At 36.8% G+C, this 17,011-nt stretch overlaps 1 protein-coding gene across 1 annotated transcript in view; it reads left to right on the top strand.

The window, feature by feature from the left end:
• The window catches only part of DCHS2 (dachsous cadherin-related 2), a 295,589-nt gene extending 282,389 nt beyond the window's left edge, over window positions 1–13,200 (top strand). The window contains exons 17-20 of the mRNA XM_060011654.1: window positions 4,415–4,545; window positions 7,204–7,490; window positions 8,470–8,602; window positions 10,574–13,200. Coding sequence (XP_059867637.1) covers window positions 4,415–4,545; window positions 7,204–7,490; window positions 8,470–8,602; window positions 10,574–13,200 — 3,178 coding nt within the window. The remainder of the gene's footprint in view (window positions 1–4,414; window positions 4,546–7,203; window positions 7,491–8,469; window positions 8,603–10,573) is intronic.
• The last annotated feature ends 3,811 nt before the right edge of the window (window positions 13,201–17,011 follow it).

Raw genomic sequence — 17,011 nt, 5'->3', positions numbered from 1 at the left:
CCTACTGCTTTCTGCCCTCCTGATCTAGCTGGACAGTGTGGCTCCCTAAGCCCGCTGCAAAGCTGGACCCCATGACTTGTGACTTTGTTTTACTGTTCTCCAACATTGGGCCTATGATTTTCAGATCCCGTGTCTTTCTCTTACATTTTTCTTCCAGTAGTTTTGTAGGAAAAGGTGCCAAGGAAGTAAATTCTCTGAGTTCTTGCACATCTGAAAATGCCTTTATTCTACTCTCACATGTGATTTATGCAATAGATAATATAGAAGTTGAACATTTCTTTTAGATTTTTAAAGGCATTTTTCTGTTATATTTTAAAACTCAGTTTTGTTATTGAGAAATCTGATGCCATTCTAATTCTGTGTTTGGTATATGATTTGTTTTTTCCATCCTCTGTGGAAATTTTCAGGTTATTTTCTTTATCTACAATGTTTGGACATTTTGTCATTATGTACTTTGGTGTGGGTCTTTCCTTGTGCTGAGTACTTGGTGTGCTCTTTTAATGAGGATAAATGTTTCTATTTTTTGTATTATTTCACTGATAATTATCTCCCTTTTGTTTATTGTTTTGTTTTATTTGTTTACTTTGCCCTGCCTCTTTTTCCTGGATCCTATTCAGTCAAGAGTTAGACTGCCAGGATTGATCCTTTGTCAGTGATGTTTTATTCCCTACTTTCCATTTCTTGTTGTGTGTGTGGTTTTTTTGTTGTTGTTGTTTTATTTTTCTTGGAGATTTTCTTAATTATAGCCTTCTAAACTTTCTTTTTCACTTTTTGGTTTGAAATTTTTTGAATATTTTGTATTTTTTATTTCCAAAATCTCTTCCTTAATCTTTGAGCTTTTCCATAGCATCTTGTTCTTGTTTTATGCATTATCTCTATTATTGTCTCCAAGGACATTAATTAGAATTGTTTTAACATTGTCTTTTTCTCTGTCAAGATCTCTGCATCCTTTGGGTTTATTTCTTCCCTTTGTCTATTTTCCACTCTCTTTCTCATGTGGGAGACTTTCTGTAAGTAACTAACAATCCTTGGTCCTAGGTGAGGCAATAGCAAAGTCAGATTCTCTGGGTGGATCTCATTGACCAGCACACTTGGCTTTCAGATGAACCAGAGAAGAACCTGACTACTTTGCAGGATGACATACAAATAACGGTATATAGAGAGAGTTTTTTTCCCTTTGGGAGGGGATTTCATTTCTTCAGAGACAGTCCCTCGATATTACTTACTCTTAGTATGAACATCAGACATTGTTTTGCCTGGGAGTGAAGAGCAATGGGCAAGGGGACTTGATTGTTCTGGATTTTGAGTTTAAAAGAATCTTTAAGCTATTTTTAGCTCGATATCTCACCCTGCCCTTTGCCATGTTTTGAGCTTCTCCTTGGTTATATGAGGGCAAATCTGTTTCTCACTCATCCTTATCTCTTTACAAATGCAGAATGCATTTTAATCTATGGTTTTCTCTGGCCCACTTATCTGTAACCACTTCTCAATCTGCTTGCATTTTCCAGAAATTAGTTTAAATTTCTCCCCCACTCCACTCACTAATATCGTCTCACATTTTCTTTTTTAGCCTTATCAACATATACCTTATTTTAAATTCTTTTGCCATCATTACAGCAGAATGTCTAGAGGAAGAAGAAATAAAACGTGTGTAGATATAACCAGAAGTCATAGCTCTTCCTTTCAAAGGTGTTATGATTTTGGCTGATATTTTTATTTCTCTTGGAATTTCAGTAGGAACACTTAATTCTGGGTATACTTTTAATATATTGTTGAGAGAGAGTTTTGAAAAAGTCCTCTACCACCATCTTAAATATTAAGGCAATCAGAAAAGATTCTGCCTGGTCAAAGTCTCATTTAAACTTTAACATAGTAAGAAATAGCTTTCCATCAGTGGTAGAGTAGGAGAACTATGCTCTGAACTAGAATGGGACTGTCTTTATCTGGTCAGCTTCATTTATTGTCTCTGCTGATACACTAATCAGGGCAGCAGTTCTGGAACATGGAACCAGTTGGACCAGCTAAGAGTTTTACAAAACCTGCCAGGGAGCCATCACAGAAAACTTGAGGTCCCTTAGAAGTTATGTGTAGAATTTCAGTGGATCTACCTTCATAATTTTTCATTTGTTCTTCAAACCATTGACTTGTCCTTTTGTTTTGAAACAGAATCATATTTCTCTCTATATCAAAGAATCTTGCTTTTTTAACCTGACATAGGCATTACATGGAACCCCTGAAGTTATAGTACTGTGAAAATAAGAGTGGTTAAGGCTACAGTGGAAGAATCAACAGAGCCATACTTTGATGTCTTGGCTGAGACTTTAGTATGACATTGGGGAGGGGCAGGCAGCAGGGGCAGAGAACATGATGAGTTGATTATTTTTAGTAAAATTTTTCCATGTGTACCTGACTTACATTCATGCTAACAAAATTAACTTTCTACATGGAATTATTCCTATGCTCTAGAAATGTGAAATTTAAATAGTTGTTCTACTGATGTCCCCACTTCAATAGTGTAGAAAGCAGCCTGTGTTCTTCATGAGCAATAGATAAGTAGTGATCATTTGCTACTAAGTGGAATTTAAACCAACAAAAAGTTGATACTTATTTTACATCATTTTAAACATTTAAGGTTGGAAGATAAAGAACACTTATCAGGTAAGCTAATAATGGAAAATAAAGTAGAAGTGTGTCAACTTCCAAGTCTCCGTTTCTTAAAAGATAGTATCACCAACTGGCTAAGACTAATTCCACTTCTGAAATGAAGATCATCTTCCAATTGACAGCTTAGTTTATTACTCAGCTACCCTTCTGGAACTCATAGTGTTTAGAGGGGAGTGAAAAGCTAACGATTATGCATTAGGGTGTGATATATACACAGTAAGAGAGGCATATTGAAAAGTATCATATAGTAGAGCACAAGCTTTCCAGTCAACCAAGACCTGGGCTTGAATCCTGGCTCTGTCATCTGATACATTTATAATCTTGAGCAAATCTTGAGAAACCAGTGCTCAAAATATATTAAAGAAAATCAAATAAGACAAGACATCTACCCTTAAGGAACTTATAGGAGAGGCAGACAAATCATTAAGAAGAAAAGGTGATGATTGCTATGGTGGAAGAATGTACAGGGTGCTATGGGGTAGAGAAAGGGGCATCTAAATCAGATGAAAGGTCAGTGAAATCTTACAGAGATGTGAGCTTTGAAAGGCAAAGATGGTGTAGGGACCAGAATTCCAGGCAGAAGCTGTGTCATAGAAGATTGTGTATGTGCACAAGGCTGTATTACTTCTTGTAGACATGGAAAGCTAAGGAAAAGTTTTAAATAGGGGAGTCAGGTTTTCAAACCAGGATTTTTGATAGAGCAATTGAGGAGTTGCAATGTGGAGGATGAAGAGGAGCAGGTGAGACTTGCAGTAGGCAGATTGATGAGTAACAAGTACTCCAGTTGAGAAAAGGTATAATGAATACACAGAATGCCAGGTAAAGATGATGAGGGGATGAGGCTACAATGACCAACTTGTCCTAGTTTGCCTAGGACTGTCCTGTTTTAAAAAAAACTGAAAGTCCCATGCCCCGGGAAACCTTTCAGTTCCTGCAAAGCAAGATGGTGGATCAGCCCATCTGAGGCTCTGAAGGTAGGAGTGAAATGGATGGGGACACTGATCCAAGTCATATTCAGATGGTAAAATCTATAAGACTCATAACTAGTTGGATGTTGTCAGGGTGGTGACAGAAAGGGAGAAGTTGAAGACACTAATCAGGTTTCTAAGTTGGCTGCTGGAGTAGCGAGTTGTACCATCATCTGAGAGAGATTGAATCACTGTGTGTAAATTCTTTCAAATCATGGACTTTTACCTCTACTTTATAGTCCTAGTCAATAGTGCCTCTTTTGCACATGTATTATTCATGGCAGTTCCCTCTCTTAATTCTACAATTTTGATTGATTTGCAATTTAGATCTGAAAAAAAAATAATACAAAGCAATCTTTTAGTGGCTCTACCTTTTGTTAGTGCAGTAACATGGAAATATGTAGCAGTACCCAGGCCATGTGTCCAGGCTGGAGGCAATCTCCTTATCTAAAAAACAGGTGCTGGTGTTTGTACTTTTTAGGTTGTTCTTAGTAGAAAGGACTGAATTTTATAGTCGGTCTCCTAGAGAGAGTTCATCTGTTTTAAATACTTCACAACCCCTAGTCTTTGGATTTGATTCCCTAAATGTGTCAAAAACAAATACATTTCAGGCTACCATTCTTATGAAATAAATTTTAAATGATGCCATTTAGAAAAGTCAGGGGAGACATAAAAGTAGCTATTCAGCTCATTTTTAAGTTTTCAACTGGATATTTCATATTTATGTTGTTTTCTCATTCTCTGAATGATGGATAACATTCCTTGATTCTTTTCCAAACCAGCTTGATTGTACAAGCCACAGATAAAGGTATACCCAGGCTTTCTGGTACAACTGTGATCAAGATACAAGTGACTGATACAAATGACAATGCCCCAGCTTTTCTCCCCTCTGAAGCAGTGGAAGTTGCAGAAAGTAAGTGTGGTGATTTGAAATATCAAACTTGTATAATATCATCTACAATTTTTTCAGCTGGGTGCTATGTGAAATATAAGTACTAATCCTCAACAACCACATAACATAAGTAGTTTTTATCTTCATTTTACAGAATAGAAAATGTCAAAGAAGTTAAAAGTTAAAGTTGGGATTTGCATTCAAACCAGCAGGAGGCTGGTTTCCCAAGGTCAAACCAGCATTCCACACAGCTTCTTTATGTGTATGGACATTGCTTAAAAGTGAAATCTCTATGAAGAGCATCTTTTGTTGACTGCGTTGCTCACCATAAAGCTCCCCTGAGAGGCAGTGATGTTCTTAGACTAATAACACTATTAGTCTTTGTGTTGCTGAACTCAGGTCTGGCTGTTCACCACTCGAAAGCCAAACTCAAGAGGCAAGTGTTGAAAGGAAAGGCTGATTTTTTTCAGGAGGCCAGTAATTGGGAAGGGAAAACATACTTGTGTCCAAAGGCCAATTCCCCACTGCTGATCAGGGGGCAAGAGCTTCTAAAGGGGAGTTTCATGGGTGTACAGCCAGAGGGAGGGGGCTATGAGCAGAAGAGCACAGTCAGCTCTGAGGATCAAGTTGAAATTTGTCATGTGGTGGTCTGATCAGCATCATCTTGATTGCTTTAAGCCCAGTTAATCTTCAGTTCCAGGGTCGGTTTGTTCCCATTTCTTTAAGGCTGGTTCTCAGAATTGTGGCAGCTTATGTCATGGCTACAGCCTGGCCATCATATAGCTAACTTCTTGATCTGGTAGAGGTTTCAGTATCTACAAAACAGCTCAAAGAATATGGCCCAGAATATTATCTATAGCCCTTGAGGAGGAGCTAAAGGTCCTTGACCATGCTTAATGACTAAACTATTATGATTTTGTCCTGTTTGACTACTTTTCTTTTGTTTCTGTATTTCCTCACTTCTCTGATTAAATTTATTTATTTATTTTTTTCATTTTTTGGTCATGCCATGAGGCTTGTGGGATCTTAATTTCCCTACCAGGAATTGAACCCAGGCCCTCAGCAGTGAAAGCATGGAGTCCTAACCACTGGACCACCAGGGAATTCCCTAAATCTATTCTTTGACTAAAATTTTTCTACAGACAAAAGAAAGGGGGAGGACATGGTGGGGAATCTGTCCCAGGAAAGACCCATAAGGTTCTGCTCAGTTTTATTTGCAGTACACTAATGACAAGTAATAAGTGAAGGGAGTTGGATGTTCCTCGCACAGAGTTATCATTTTCCTCTAGTGTAAACTAAACTTCAACATTTGCAGAAAAATTTTACCACATTAATGGTAGAGGTTGAAAATACAAAGTTTTACGTTATATTCTGATTAGCCTTAATTGTTTGGGTCTCTGGGTTATATGAAGACTCCATAGTCTGTGATCTCAAAGTTGCTTGTGGTCAATGGCTGTACTGGTAAAATCCAACCCAACTTTTTATAGTTGAAGTTGTAAATAGTGGCCCTTCACTATCCTCTCTCCTTTCACTCTTAATATCCAACTTCTTCCTAAAATGTGCTTAACATTTTGTTATGTTCACTTTCCAAACAAATTATAAACATTACTGCTTGCAGAGGGCTATATTCCAGAAATTTTTATATATAAGGATACCTACAAATATTTTTAAAAATCTAAAATACTCTGCCAATAAAAAATTGTCTAGTTTTGCCTCTCACCAGTTGGATATATTTTTCCCAGCTTTTACTGAAGGTAAGAGTACATGCACTGGAATCAAAATGCAGCAATGTGCCCAGGATAAATATATCACAAGAACAAGCTGTATAAATCAAAACATACCGAAAGGGGTCAAGTGTGGTTGGTGTATGTCAAGAATGTTCAAATTTGAAACATGAAAATTATGAGTCTCCCACACAGTGGAACTATTCTTAATGCCTTGGCATCTTCTTTCCACCTGTACCATACCTGTCAGCTCCAAAACAAAGTCCCTGTCTTGGCAGTTTAGGCTAGAGAACATATATGACATGTGAGACATTTACCATGTCATCTATTTGTGATTTTTTTTGGTGAATGATATTAGATATCTGTTTTCATCACTAGTATGATGTACACTTTCTATAGTCTTTATAATTTTGAGAGTCAGATTTTAAGAGAAGGAAGCAGTGTGTACCACTCAAAAGAAATAATTTTATAAAAATGAATATAAGGAACTAAGTATCTATTTCTAACTTTAGCATCCAAATATTTTCATTTAAATCTTGCCTACTTTTCATAAATTTATGTTTTGTATTAATGTTTTGAGTAATAACCTTCCTCCCACCCACATCCCCATTAATATATGGTTTTGATATAGAAACTATATAGTACAAATAAGTGGCTTAGAATGTTTCTTGGTGCTGGAATTGTGTTATAAACATATGACGAAAAGTGTAATATAAAAATTGAATATACCCTACTTCCTCAATTCCATACTCACTGGTAAATTTTCACTTTTATTGGGCTCATAAATTCTTCAGAGTTTTTGTTCAGTTCATAACGAGCCTTGTATGAGAAATCATGCCAATAAATAGCAAATCATGTTGGACTTAAAATCAAAATGCTTGGATTGAACTGTTAAAGAAAAATATTTCAAAGGATGACTTTTAATGGAGACTGACAGTGGTCATGACTATTTCAGATTCTTTGCCTGGTGTAATTGTGACTCAGATATCAGTTCATGATGTGGATTTGAATCCAGCTTTCATCTTCAGTTTCGTCAAAGAGAGTAATCCTGGAACTAAGTTCGCTATTGATCGGAACACTGGGGTAGTGGTGCTAGTGAAAACACTGGACTTTGAAGAAGCTACTGAATATGAGCTGCATATCCAAATTTCAGATTTGGTGCACCACACGGAAGGGACACTCATCGTCCATGTGCTGGACGTCAATGATAACCCACCAGTATTTTCTCAAGATTCTTACCAGGTAGAGAACTTAAGAGATGTTGAAACTTGAAAGAATAGGGAATAATGTTGACACTAATTTAGACAAACAGACAGTATTCACTGCTTTTACTGCCTAAGTTGTTGCTGAGAGTTTTATATTCAATATTATGGAGGATAGAAGTACATATGGAATTGAATATCACATTCAATTCAATTTCTTAGGTATGTATCACAAATCATCATATGAAAGTATGTCACCATTTTTCTAGTTTTTAGGGATTGGGATCCAGTTGTTCATAATAATTGGGACTTGCCTAATATTTGCAAAGCCACAAATAAGACAATAAGGTAGTTTGGATTATCTGCAGTTAATTTGAGAAAACCTTTTCTTTCCTAGACATGTATTTTTGAATATATTGATTAACATTTTGCAGAAACAAATCATGAACAAAACTCTACAGTGTAAACTGTAGATTTTAGAGCATAGTATATGTTTATAGAAGTAAGGACAATGATAACATTCACCTAAGTACTTGGATATGGGCTCCAGGACTCTTGAATGTAACAAATGCAAGGTTTACTTGTAAACACAGGAGAGAAACTAACAAATGCAAGGTTTACCTGTAAACACAGGAGAGAAGCTAACCTAAGTAATGATCTTCTGTGAAGGCTTGTTAAATAATACAATGCTAATAATTATAAAATGTACAGTATAATAATACATTAGTAAATGCATTAGCTGTCCTCTACCACACAGAAATAATTTTTAGAAGGAAAATTTTTCATAATAAAAATCAAAACTGAATGAAAAATTTTAAAAGTTTTTGTTTTTCTGAATTCTGGAACTGCTAATACAATCTTCTTAATATGTTCACTCTATAAATTAATCTGCCTAAAAAAGTCAGGTTCTCTATCTTTACTATAAGCAAAATGAATAAAAGGGCCTCAGGTTCTGACCCTGCTCATAAAAATAGCTACAACCTTTAAGCACAGTGCCCATCGCCCTCTTTTCCCCTCAGGTCACCATTTCCGAATTGGTGCCTGTGGGGCACGCAGTGCTGACCGTGGTGGCCACAGATGTGGAAAGCAACGAGAACATTTCTTACAGGATCCTTTCTTCTTCTAAGACATTTTCAATTGATCCTACAAATGGTGAGTTATTTATAGTGGCTTTAGCATTCATAGGTTTGAGTTACAGGGTGGAAGCCTGAAATAATCCTTTCCAAATGTGCCACCTCCATCCCCACACGCTGGTATCAAAGACACCACCTTGTTATTTCTCTTCACGTCAAATGCTGTGGTAGCAGATCCTGGTGCTATTTCTCTTCTCCAACATCTCAATGGCTGGAAAGCAAAAGGAACTGATTAAATGCTGGCAAATGCACAGAAGTTCAGAGACCTCAGTATAGTAAATACCAGCTCATCCAGCCAACCAAGCACAGTTGAAGTAATTAGCCCAGGCCTCAACAAGAATCAAAATGAAGTCAAAGAGGTTCATTTAAAACTGAAGACTTCATGTTACCAGAGTTTAGAAGCTTTTTTTCCAAGCCAAGTACAAGAAGTTCAGTAACAGCATCACATATTCAACAAGGACCAAAAAAAAAAAAAAAAAAAAAAAAAACCAAAAAAACAAAAAGGAAAATTATCTGAGCATCTCTACTAAGTGAAAACAATTGAGGATGTTTTGGTTTCTTTGATGTCTCCCAAGGCTCCTCGTTTTGTTATCAGAGATCAAGACATTTGTGGTTGTGAAATACATTCAGGCAAGGATTTCAGGTTAGAAAAGTAAAGCATTGTATAGAGAAAATTTAACAGCAAGTAGACATTAAAAGCTAAATTTGATAAAGATGAATAATTAGCAAAGTGCTGTCCCTAGCAGAGCACATGCTAGAAAAGAACAGGGCTGGGACACGTTACACTGTGTGTTCCCCATCTCCACCCACCACTGCGTTGTTTCACAAGTGAGAGCTGACTTATAAGTCAAACTCTGGATGATCGATGTTAATTAGGTTTACTCTGCTGATCACTTTGCAGTTACACAAATATCGAATCATTATTTTGTACACCTGAAACTAATATAATGTTATATGTCAATTATATTCTCAATTTTAAAAAGTTAACCTCAGGATTACCTGAAGGGAGAATTTAGTCACAAAATACCAGTATGAGGCCCTCAGAGTATGGTAATGGGCAGAAGTAGGTAATGTTGCCACACAGCCTGTAGATGAATGATTACTGGGTGGACTCGAACATGTCAAGAATTTGGCTTTCCTCTCTCTCTCTGTCTCGTTCTCTCTGCCACAGCAAATTGCAGTGTGACGTCGTCCCTCTGAGCACTCGATCCTGGCAACACTTTTGCTTGATATGCATTATCAACAGACTTTGCATTGATTAGAATGTTTTTAAAATCTTGAATATTATCAGGTCAACTGAGTTCATGGTGGGACCCAAACTGAAATGTGGCATTTAAAAGATACCATTTTGTATTCTTTCTTTGTGACCATACTTAAGACACATTTTCCTTAGAAAAATATCGTTACATACATACTTATAAAAATTATATATTTCTATATTTAAGATGATAAAACGTATTACACATATTTCATCAATAGGGGAAAAATCCACTTGCTGAATTAAACAAGAGCTTTAGGAAAAGCATCTCTAGAATTCAGCAATAGTTGTAAGTCTGCATTATCATATTTACTACTTTCATTTGACTAGCATGAGTGCCATCCAGCATTTCCAGAGTAAATATCTTTATGCCAGAATGTCTCTATACATGTGTCTATGCGTAGTAGAATGGGGTATAAGTTATTCAAATAAGAATACATTTTCTTTAAAAAGTAATAATGGAACAATTTACTATATAAAAATAAAATGTTTAAAAACTTATGGCAAAGTCATCTTCAAGCAGCACACATATTTAATAGTGTGAATGCCATGAATATTATTTCTGAATCTTAAGTGTTACAAAAGTATAAATGTAATAATCTAAATTTTCTATTTGGAGTTACCTTTGGTTGTAACTAACAGATATCTTTACATATTAGTAAATATTTGCTGACTAAGATGATCATGAAAATTTTACTTCACAACATTGAAAGACTATGTCTTGTTTTTCAGGCACAGTATATACTATCAATCCCGTCTTACTTCTGGATAGAAAATCAACAATTCGATTTCTTGTTGAAGCCAGTGATGGTGGGATTCCTGACCTGAAGGCTGTTACCTTAGTGGAGATAGAAATACAAGATGTGAACAATTATGCCCCTGAGTTTGCAATAAAATATTATAATCTTAGCTTGAGTGAAGACACTCCAATTGGAAGCACACTTGTCACCTTTACAACTGTTGACCATGACTGGACCCATGAAAACACTCATGTTGAATATTCCATCATCAGTGGTAATTCACAGAACAATTTCTATGTGGAAACTAGTTTCATTCATTCAGAATATACTTACAAGCAAGTTGGTTACCTGGTGTTGATTCACAATCTGGACAGAGAAGCAACCGCCAGTCATAAGCTTGTCCTTCTGGCCTCTGACCATGGCTGCCCTCCACTGAGTTCCTCAGCCACTGTGTCAATAGCAGTACTCGATGTGGATGATAACCCACCTGCATTCAGCAGTCTGGAATATCATGCCCACATCAAGGAAGGTACCCCTCGAGGGAGCCCCATCACTGTGGTCTCAGCAAGTGACTGTGATGTGGCTTCACATGCAGAAATCGTCTACCACCTAATCTCTGGAAATGAGAAGGGGCATTTTCACTTAGAAGAAAAAACTGGAGTTCTTTATTTGATTAAACCTTTGGATTATGAAGAAACGATAAAATTTACTTTAACTCTCCAAGCTTCAGATGAAGAAAAGAAGCAGTTTTCTTTTGCAGTTGTGTTTGTCAATGTCCTGGATGATAATGACCATGCACCTCAGTTTATGTTCCCAAACTTGAACTGTGCTGTTCCTGAAAATCTTCCTGTTTTCTCCACCATATGTTCTGTAAATGCTTTGGATTTTGACACGGGTCCTTATGGAGACTTGACCTATTCTATAGTTTCACCCTGTTCTCTCCTTCATGAGATGCCGCATGATCATGACCTCTTCCTCATTGACCCCTTATCAGGGGATATTCGTGCTCAGCAAGTCCTTGACTATGAACATGACAAAAAATACTGCCTCACAGTTCAGGCCAAAGACAAGGGTGACTCAACAGCCTCCTTAATGGTTTGGGTGGATATTGAAGGGATAGATGAGTTTGAACCCATTTTCACTCAGGATCAATATTTTTTCAACCTCCCAGAAAAGAGTAATGTAAGACAATTGATTGGCAGAGTGGAAGCATCAGATGCAGATGCTGGTATTGATGGAGTTATTCTTTACTCCCTCGAAACTCCATCTCCCTTCTTTTCAGTAAATAAAACTAATGGAAATATTTATTTAAGTGGAGCCCTTCCCCTAATAAAAAGTCAAGTCAGCAAAGAAGACACCATCGAAATGAAAATAATTGCTCGTAGCCCCAAACCAGACTCCAAGTTTACATCTTGTACTGTTTTTGTGAATGTGTCTTTTTCCTTGGAAGGAAAACACTCCACAGAATCAGCTAGCAGCTTTTTGATCAGTCTCACTGTCTCCTTTTTAGTGTTTTTGTTACTTGTCTTCATTCTAATTGTACTTATTTTAAGACATAAACAAAAAGATGCAATAAACAATTTTGAAGAAAAGAAAACATCATCATCCTTAGATATCAGTGTGAGACCGACCAGGGATGCCAGCACGCTGAAACCCTTCCAAAAAACTAATGAGAGTGATAATGAGGTAGTGCCCGTGGACTCCATGCCTGAATGGTTGAGTTTAACAAGAATTATGGAGAAGGACATTGCACATCTGTACAGGCACTCAAACTCCAGTGGTCACTATTCTGTGGAAGGAGAAACTGCAGAAGATAAGGAAATCCAGAGGATAAATGAGCACCCTTACAGAAAGGACTCTGACTCAGCTCTGAGTGATCGGGAGTCCAGGGTGCCAGACTCCGGCATTCCAAGGGAATCAGACCAGCTCTCTTGTTTGTCTGGGGAAACTGATGTGGCGGTCACTGCTGAAACAGCAGAAACCAGCCATACATTTGAGGAAGGAGATCAAGGACAGGGCTGTGGCACTACCTATGTTCAAAATAACATCTTACTGCAGCCTCTAAAGAAGAGAGAGGGAAAAGTGGGCATCCTGGCTGATGTCAGAAAAGAGGCCGTCTTTATTTCAGGTGATCAGGAAGCAGGATGCGCAGCTCTTTCAACCCAGAGAAACTCTGATCATGATGTAAGAGGCAACTATCACTGGGATTATCTCCTCAGTTGGGAACCCAAGTTCCAACCTCTTGCATCAGTATTTAATGATATTGCAAAACTAAAGGATGAGCACTTACATATACCTGGCATTCCAAAGGAGAAGAAATCTTTTGTTTTTCCACCACCTTTGATAACAGCAGTAGCCCAGCCCGGGATTAAAGCAGTTCCACCAAGATTGCCAGCCATAACCCTGGGGCAGGGACTTCGGAAATACCCACACTCCCCCATTCGCTATCATCAAAGTTCTCTGCCGAAAGCCATGACGCCTAGTTTTTCTCCATCCCTTTCTCTGCTGACCACACAGACCCCTGCCATAACCCCGCTGCTGTCAGATGGAGAGTTATTAGGAACACATCTGAGTGGTACATGCCATGAACCTAAAGCAGCAGATGAAGCTCAAATATAAAACAATTGTGATGTCAAGCACCTGCTCTCCATTGGTCATGAATGATTGGACAAAACATTCCTAAGTGAGCTCCTTGAGATTGGGTTCATTTATCTATGAGTGAGGGATATAATTTAGTCTAGGTTTTTAGAACCCTCTCATTTAAGTTTGGAGAATTTGTTTCAGTCTTAATGAGAAGTTACCCTGTCTTTTAACCTTTATGTTTTGCCCTCAGGACTCAAGTTTGTATATATTAAGTACTGTATATTTTGTCACACCTGGTCTTCTGTATGGTTAGATTTCCAAAGGACACAGTGAACTTGGCTGACTGCCAAAACGTTTATATGAAAATAAATGGAAATATAGTATACTGTATTCTGGTCACTTTACTGCTGATGATTCTGCTATTTATAAAACAAATTAGTAAAGACTGAATAAAAAATGAGTGTAGGACAAAAAGTAGCAGAGAGGGGAAATTTGGAAGGATAAACAAGTTGTAAAGTGAAGCAGTTTTCTGCAGATCTGATATACTTGGAGATGCGTTTCCCCATTTTCCCCATAAGCCACACTTGGGGAGTTTAGCCATAATTTGAATTTACTATGGTGTCTTTTGGAAATCTAATGAGAAATTAAGAATGAAATTTGTCATACCTCTGTGCCAAATAAGAAAATTATTCTTGATTAAATGAACCAGAAATGCATGTTCTTAATGGAGAGCCAGTATTGATAAAAGCAATAATGTGTGGTTGGCTGCCACTGAAGACGTATTTCCTTGGCCTTCTTTACAAATAAAATGATTTTTTTTTTCAATGCTCTGTCTTGTAACATGGTACGGGTACAGACACTAAACTCTGAAGATTAATTTGTGTATATTTCTTCATTTTATTTTCTTCTACATTCAGTAACTTTTGGTGAGAAATAATTTATCCACTCAATGTCAGTTTAAAATTTTTCACTCAGATAAAATTATGTTATTTGCTAATAATAAATTTCATAGAGTAACATAGCAATATATTTTTAATGAAGATTTTTTTATATAAATACTCCTACTATAAAAGTTAAGAATGGATGTCAGAAGTCTTTCTACCATTTGTTTATACTCTTATTTAGCTTCAACTGTCACTAGGCAGAACAGTTTGGCAACATGGTTAAAATAATTCTATTTTGTACAACTATGGTTTCAGATATATAGTGGTACTGTGTGGTGCACATATATATATGTATATATAAAATGCTATCTCCTTCTGTTTGGTGAGCCTGAGAATCTGTCAGAGATTCTTATCCCTTCCAAGAAAGCAGAGCACATCCTGATGAGGCTGGTCCAAAAGTCATCCATGGTAGGCAACGTGGCCAGGCTTTGGAGTAAGAGTTTAGGATTCTAATGTCGAGTCTAGAGGGCATCTGGTGTAGTTTTCTTAGTAGTTAGTGTGGGATTCAGCTATAGGAATATTTCCTTTATGTTTTCTTTCAGTAGTCCTATCTGTAAATTTATGTGGGATGACTAATGTCTCTTTACTGTAAAACATTTTAGGATGCCATGTTTGATATCTAGTTTTGTAGATAAATAATTCTAAGAGTTCCTATGCTGATTTTATCAAATATATATTAGAAACTGTATGAAACATGAAGGCTTTTGGAGAAGCCTGGAATCCTAGGGAAAGTGATTTAGGCATGGAACGCTTAAATATTAAAGGATGAATGCATGTTTCTCTTTTTCTTCATGGCATCCGGAGAAGAAGATTTCATGGTTTTTTCTAAAAAAAAATAATTATTATTACAGCATTCCAATGTTTATTCTCTTTTTGATTTTCTTCGAAAGATTCCTTTGAGCATACGAAGAAATGCTATATTGATTTTCTTTTCTAATTATACATGGAAGTTTTGTTTTGCAACAGAATTATTTCTAGGAAGCAAGAACATTTTGTTGTTTTTAATTAAACAGGTTATTCATTACTTATGCTTAAAAAGCTATCTATCTAACTCTTCTGTAAGTTATTTGCCAGTGATTTTATTCCTCATTCTGGACACGATTCTGCATTTTTTTCTAAACATTTAATAAAAACAGAAGACATGAAGAATTTAGAGCTATTCCTTACCAACATCTAGTGGATTTTTAATTGATGACTTTATTAATACAGTATCCAAAGTCACACCACTGCCAAACGACTATTACAGTAGGGTTGAGAGTAAAAATGTGAACATGCTGGTTAAGTGTTTGCAGTAAATCATATGTCAGCCCTTTCAACTAGAGTGCTTTTTTCCTAAGTAAACAATATAATTTGTACAGTTTTCCTTCAAGTTTAATATTAACTTGCCTCATATGTTCTGTGTTACTTTGCTGATCTACACACCAGCTTTAGCACTCTGGAGGGGGTACAGAACTTGTTAGTGGAAAATCATATTAAGCCCCAAATTCATAAGCTATAAAATAAAAGACAGTTGTCTCTTGTGGAATTTTGCCTGCCTGAAATTCTGGACTTTCTCGTTGGCAGCCTTAAAAATACTGGTGTAAATCAGGACCAAATGGATATCAAAATTCCATGTCCTAGTAGTAATCATGGAGTTAGCTTCCAAAACAGATTCCCAGGCAAAGAAAAGGAAAAATGCAGCATCTTTGGGGATTTGATCATTTAACTGTTCTTTAAAAATATTATAATGCACTGTAAACTACCAGCTGCTTACAGGTGTGCACACTTGGTCCATGATAGATGTCCTTGTGAGACAGGGCTTGTGTTTCTCAGCACCTTTACCCTCAGTTTCAGAGTCCCCCTTTCTGTGTTTTCCAGAAGTTATGGTGATGAAAATTAATTATTAATTTAAAAATTATTTCCATCCAAACATGTTTTGTTACTTTTGTTTTGACCTTTTACACATACCTTATCTTTAAGTTAAAAAAAAAGCAAGACATAACTAAGAGGATCTAAGATGTTAACCCACTTCAGAGCAATGAAGGATATGGATGGCTAGTGGATTCTCACATGATGTCATGGATAAGCTCATTGGGTTTATTTTCATTGAGCTCGAAACTATAGAGCTATCTGTTTGGTCATAGCTGGAGAGTTTGTATGGATAATCATTCTGTCCAAGAGGGATGCCAGGACCAGGAAAGTTGCAGAAGTGTTGCTTATGACCCAAACCAAGCATTCCAGTGTGAGTCACTGAAAGTAGCTTTCATCCATTGTAAAGATGGAGGGAGAGAAGGAGGAAAGGAGAGAAGGAACAAAGGACAGAAGAGAAAAGAGAGGATCAAATCTGAAAAGGAATAGTTTAGGGCATGGGTAAAGAAATACAAGAAGGCAAAAGGGTAAGGACCTGTAAAAAGAAAGTTTTAAGTGTAAAGATTTTGCTGAGTCACTTGCCCTTCCTGGTTCATCCTGTTGAGGAATCTCTCTCTTTTTTAAGGAATTTCTTTTCTCCTTCTTATCTGCTCCTCTCAGGTCTCTCCCTCCATCATCTGAAAATTTAGGTTTATCAAGCTGTGAACCTAAAGCTAGGCGACAATGAACTAGAATGCATTTGACCATAGCACTTGAATTTGTTGTGGGATGGGTTTGTTTTTTTTTCTTTTTGGTGAATTAAAGAATTAAAAAATCGGAATGATTGCCTTACTTTATTCCCCACTCTACATAACTTTGGCATTGCAAGAGCCACAATTTTAAGTTGGTGACTTCATACCAAATAATGAAAGTTCAGAAGGCAGTTGGGACAGAATATGGAATTTTAGTACGTAGTCTTTTTTTCTGGTAGCTCATCCTCTTTAAAAATGAGCACTTGCTTCGTAATTGGGATTTTATATTAAAATACTACATTTTATATAACTTTTAAGCCACAA

The sequence above is a fragment of the Delphinus delphis genome, chromosome 5, assembly GCF_949987515.2.
Source record: "Delphinus delphis chromosome 5, mDelDel1.2, whole genome shotgun sequence".
NCBI lineage: Eukaryota > Metazoa > Chordata > Mammalia > Artiodactyla > Delphinidae > Delphinus > Delphinus delphis.
Note: the sequence above shows the minus strand (reverse complement) of the source record. Positions and strands in the feature narration are given on the sequence as shown.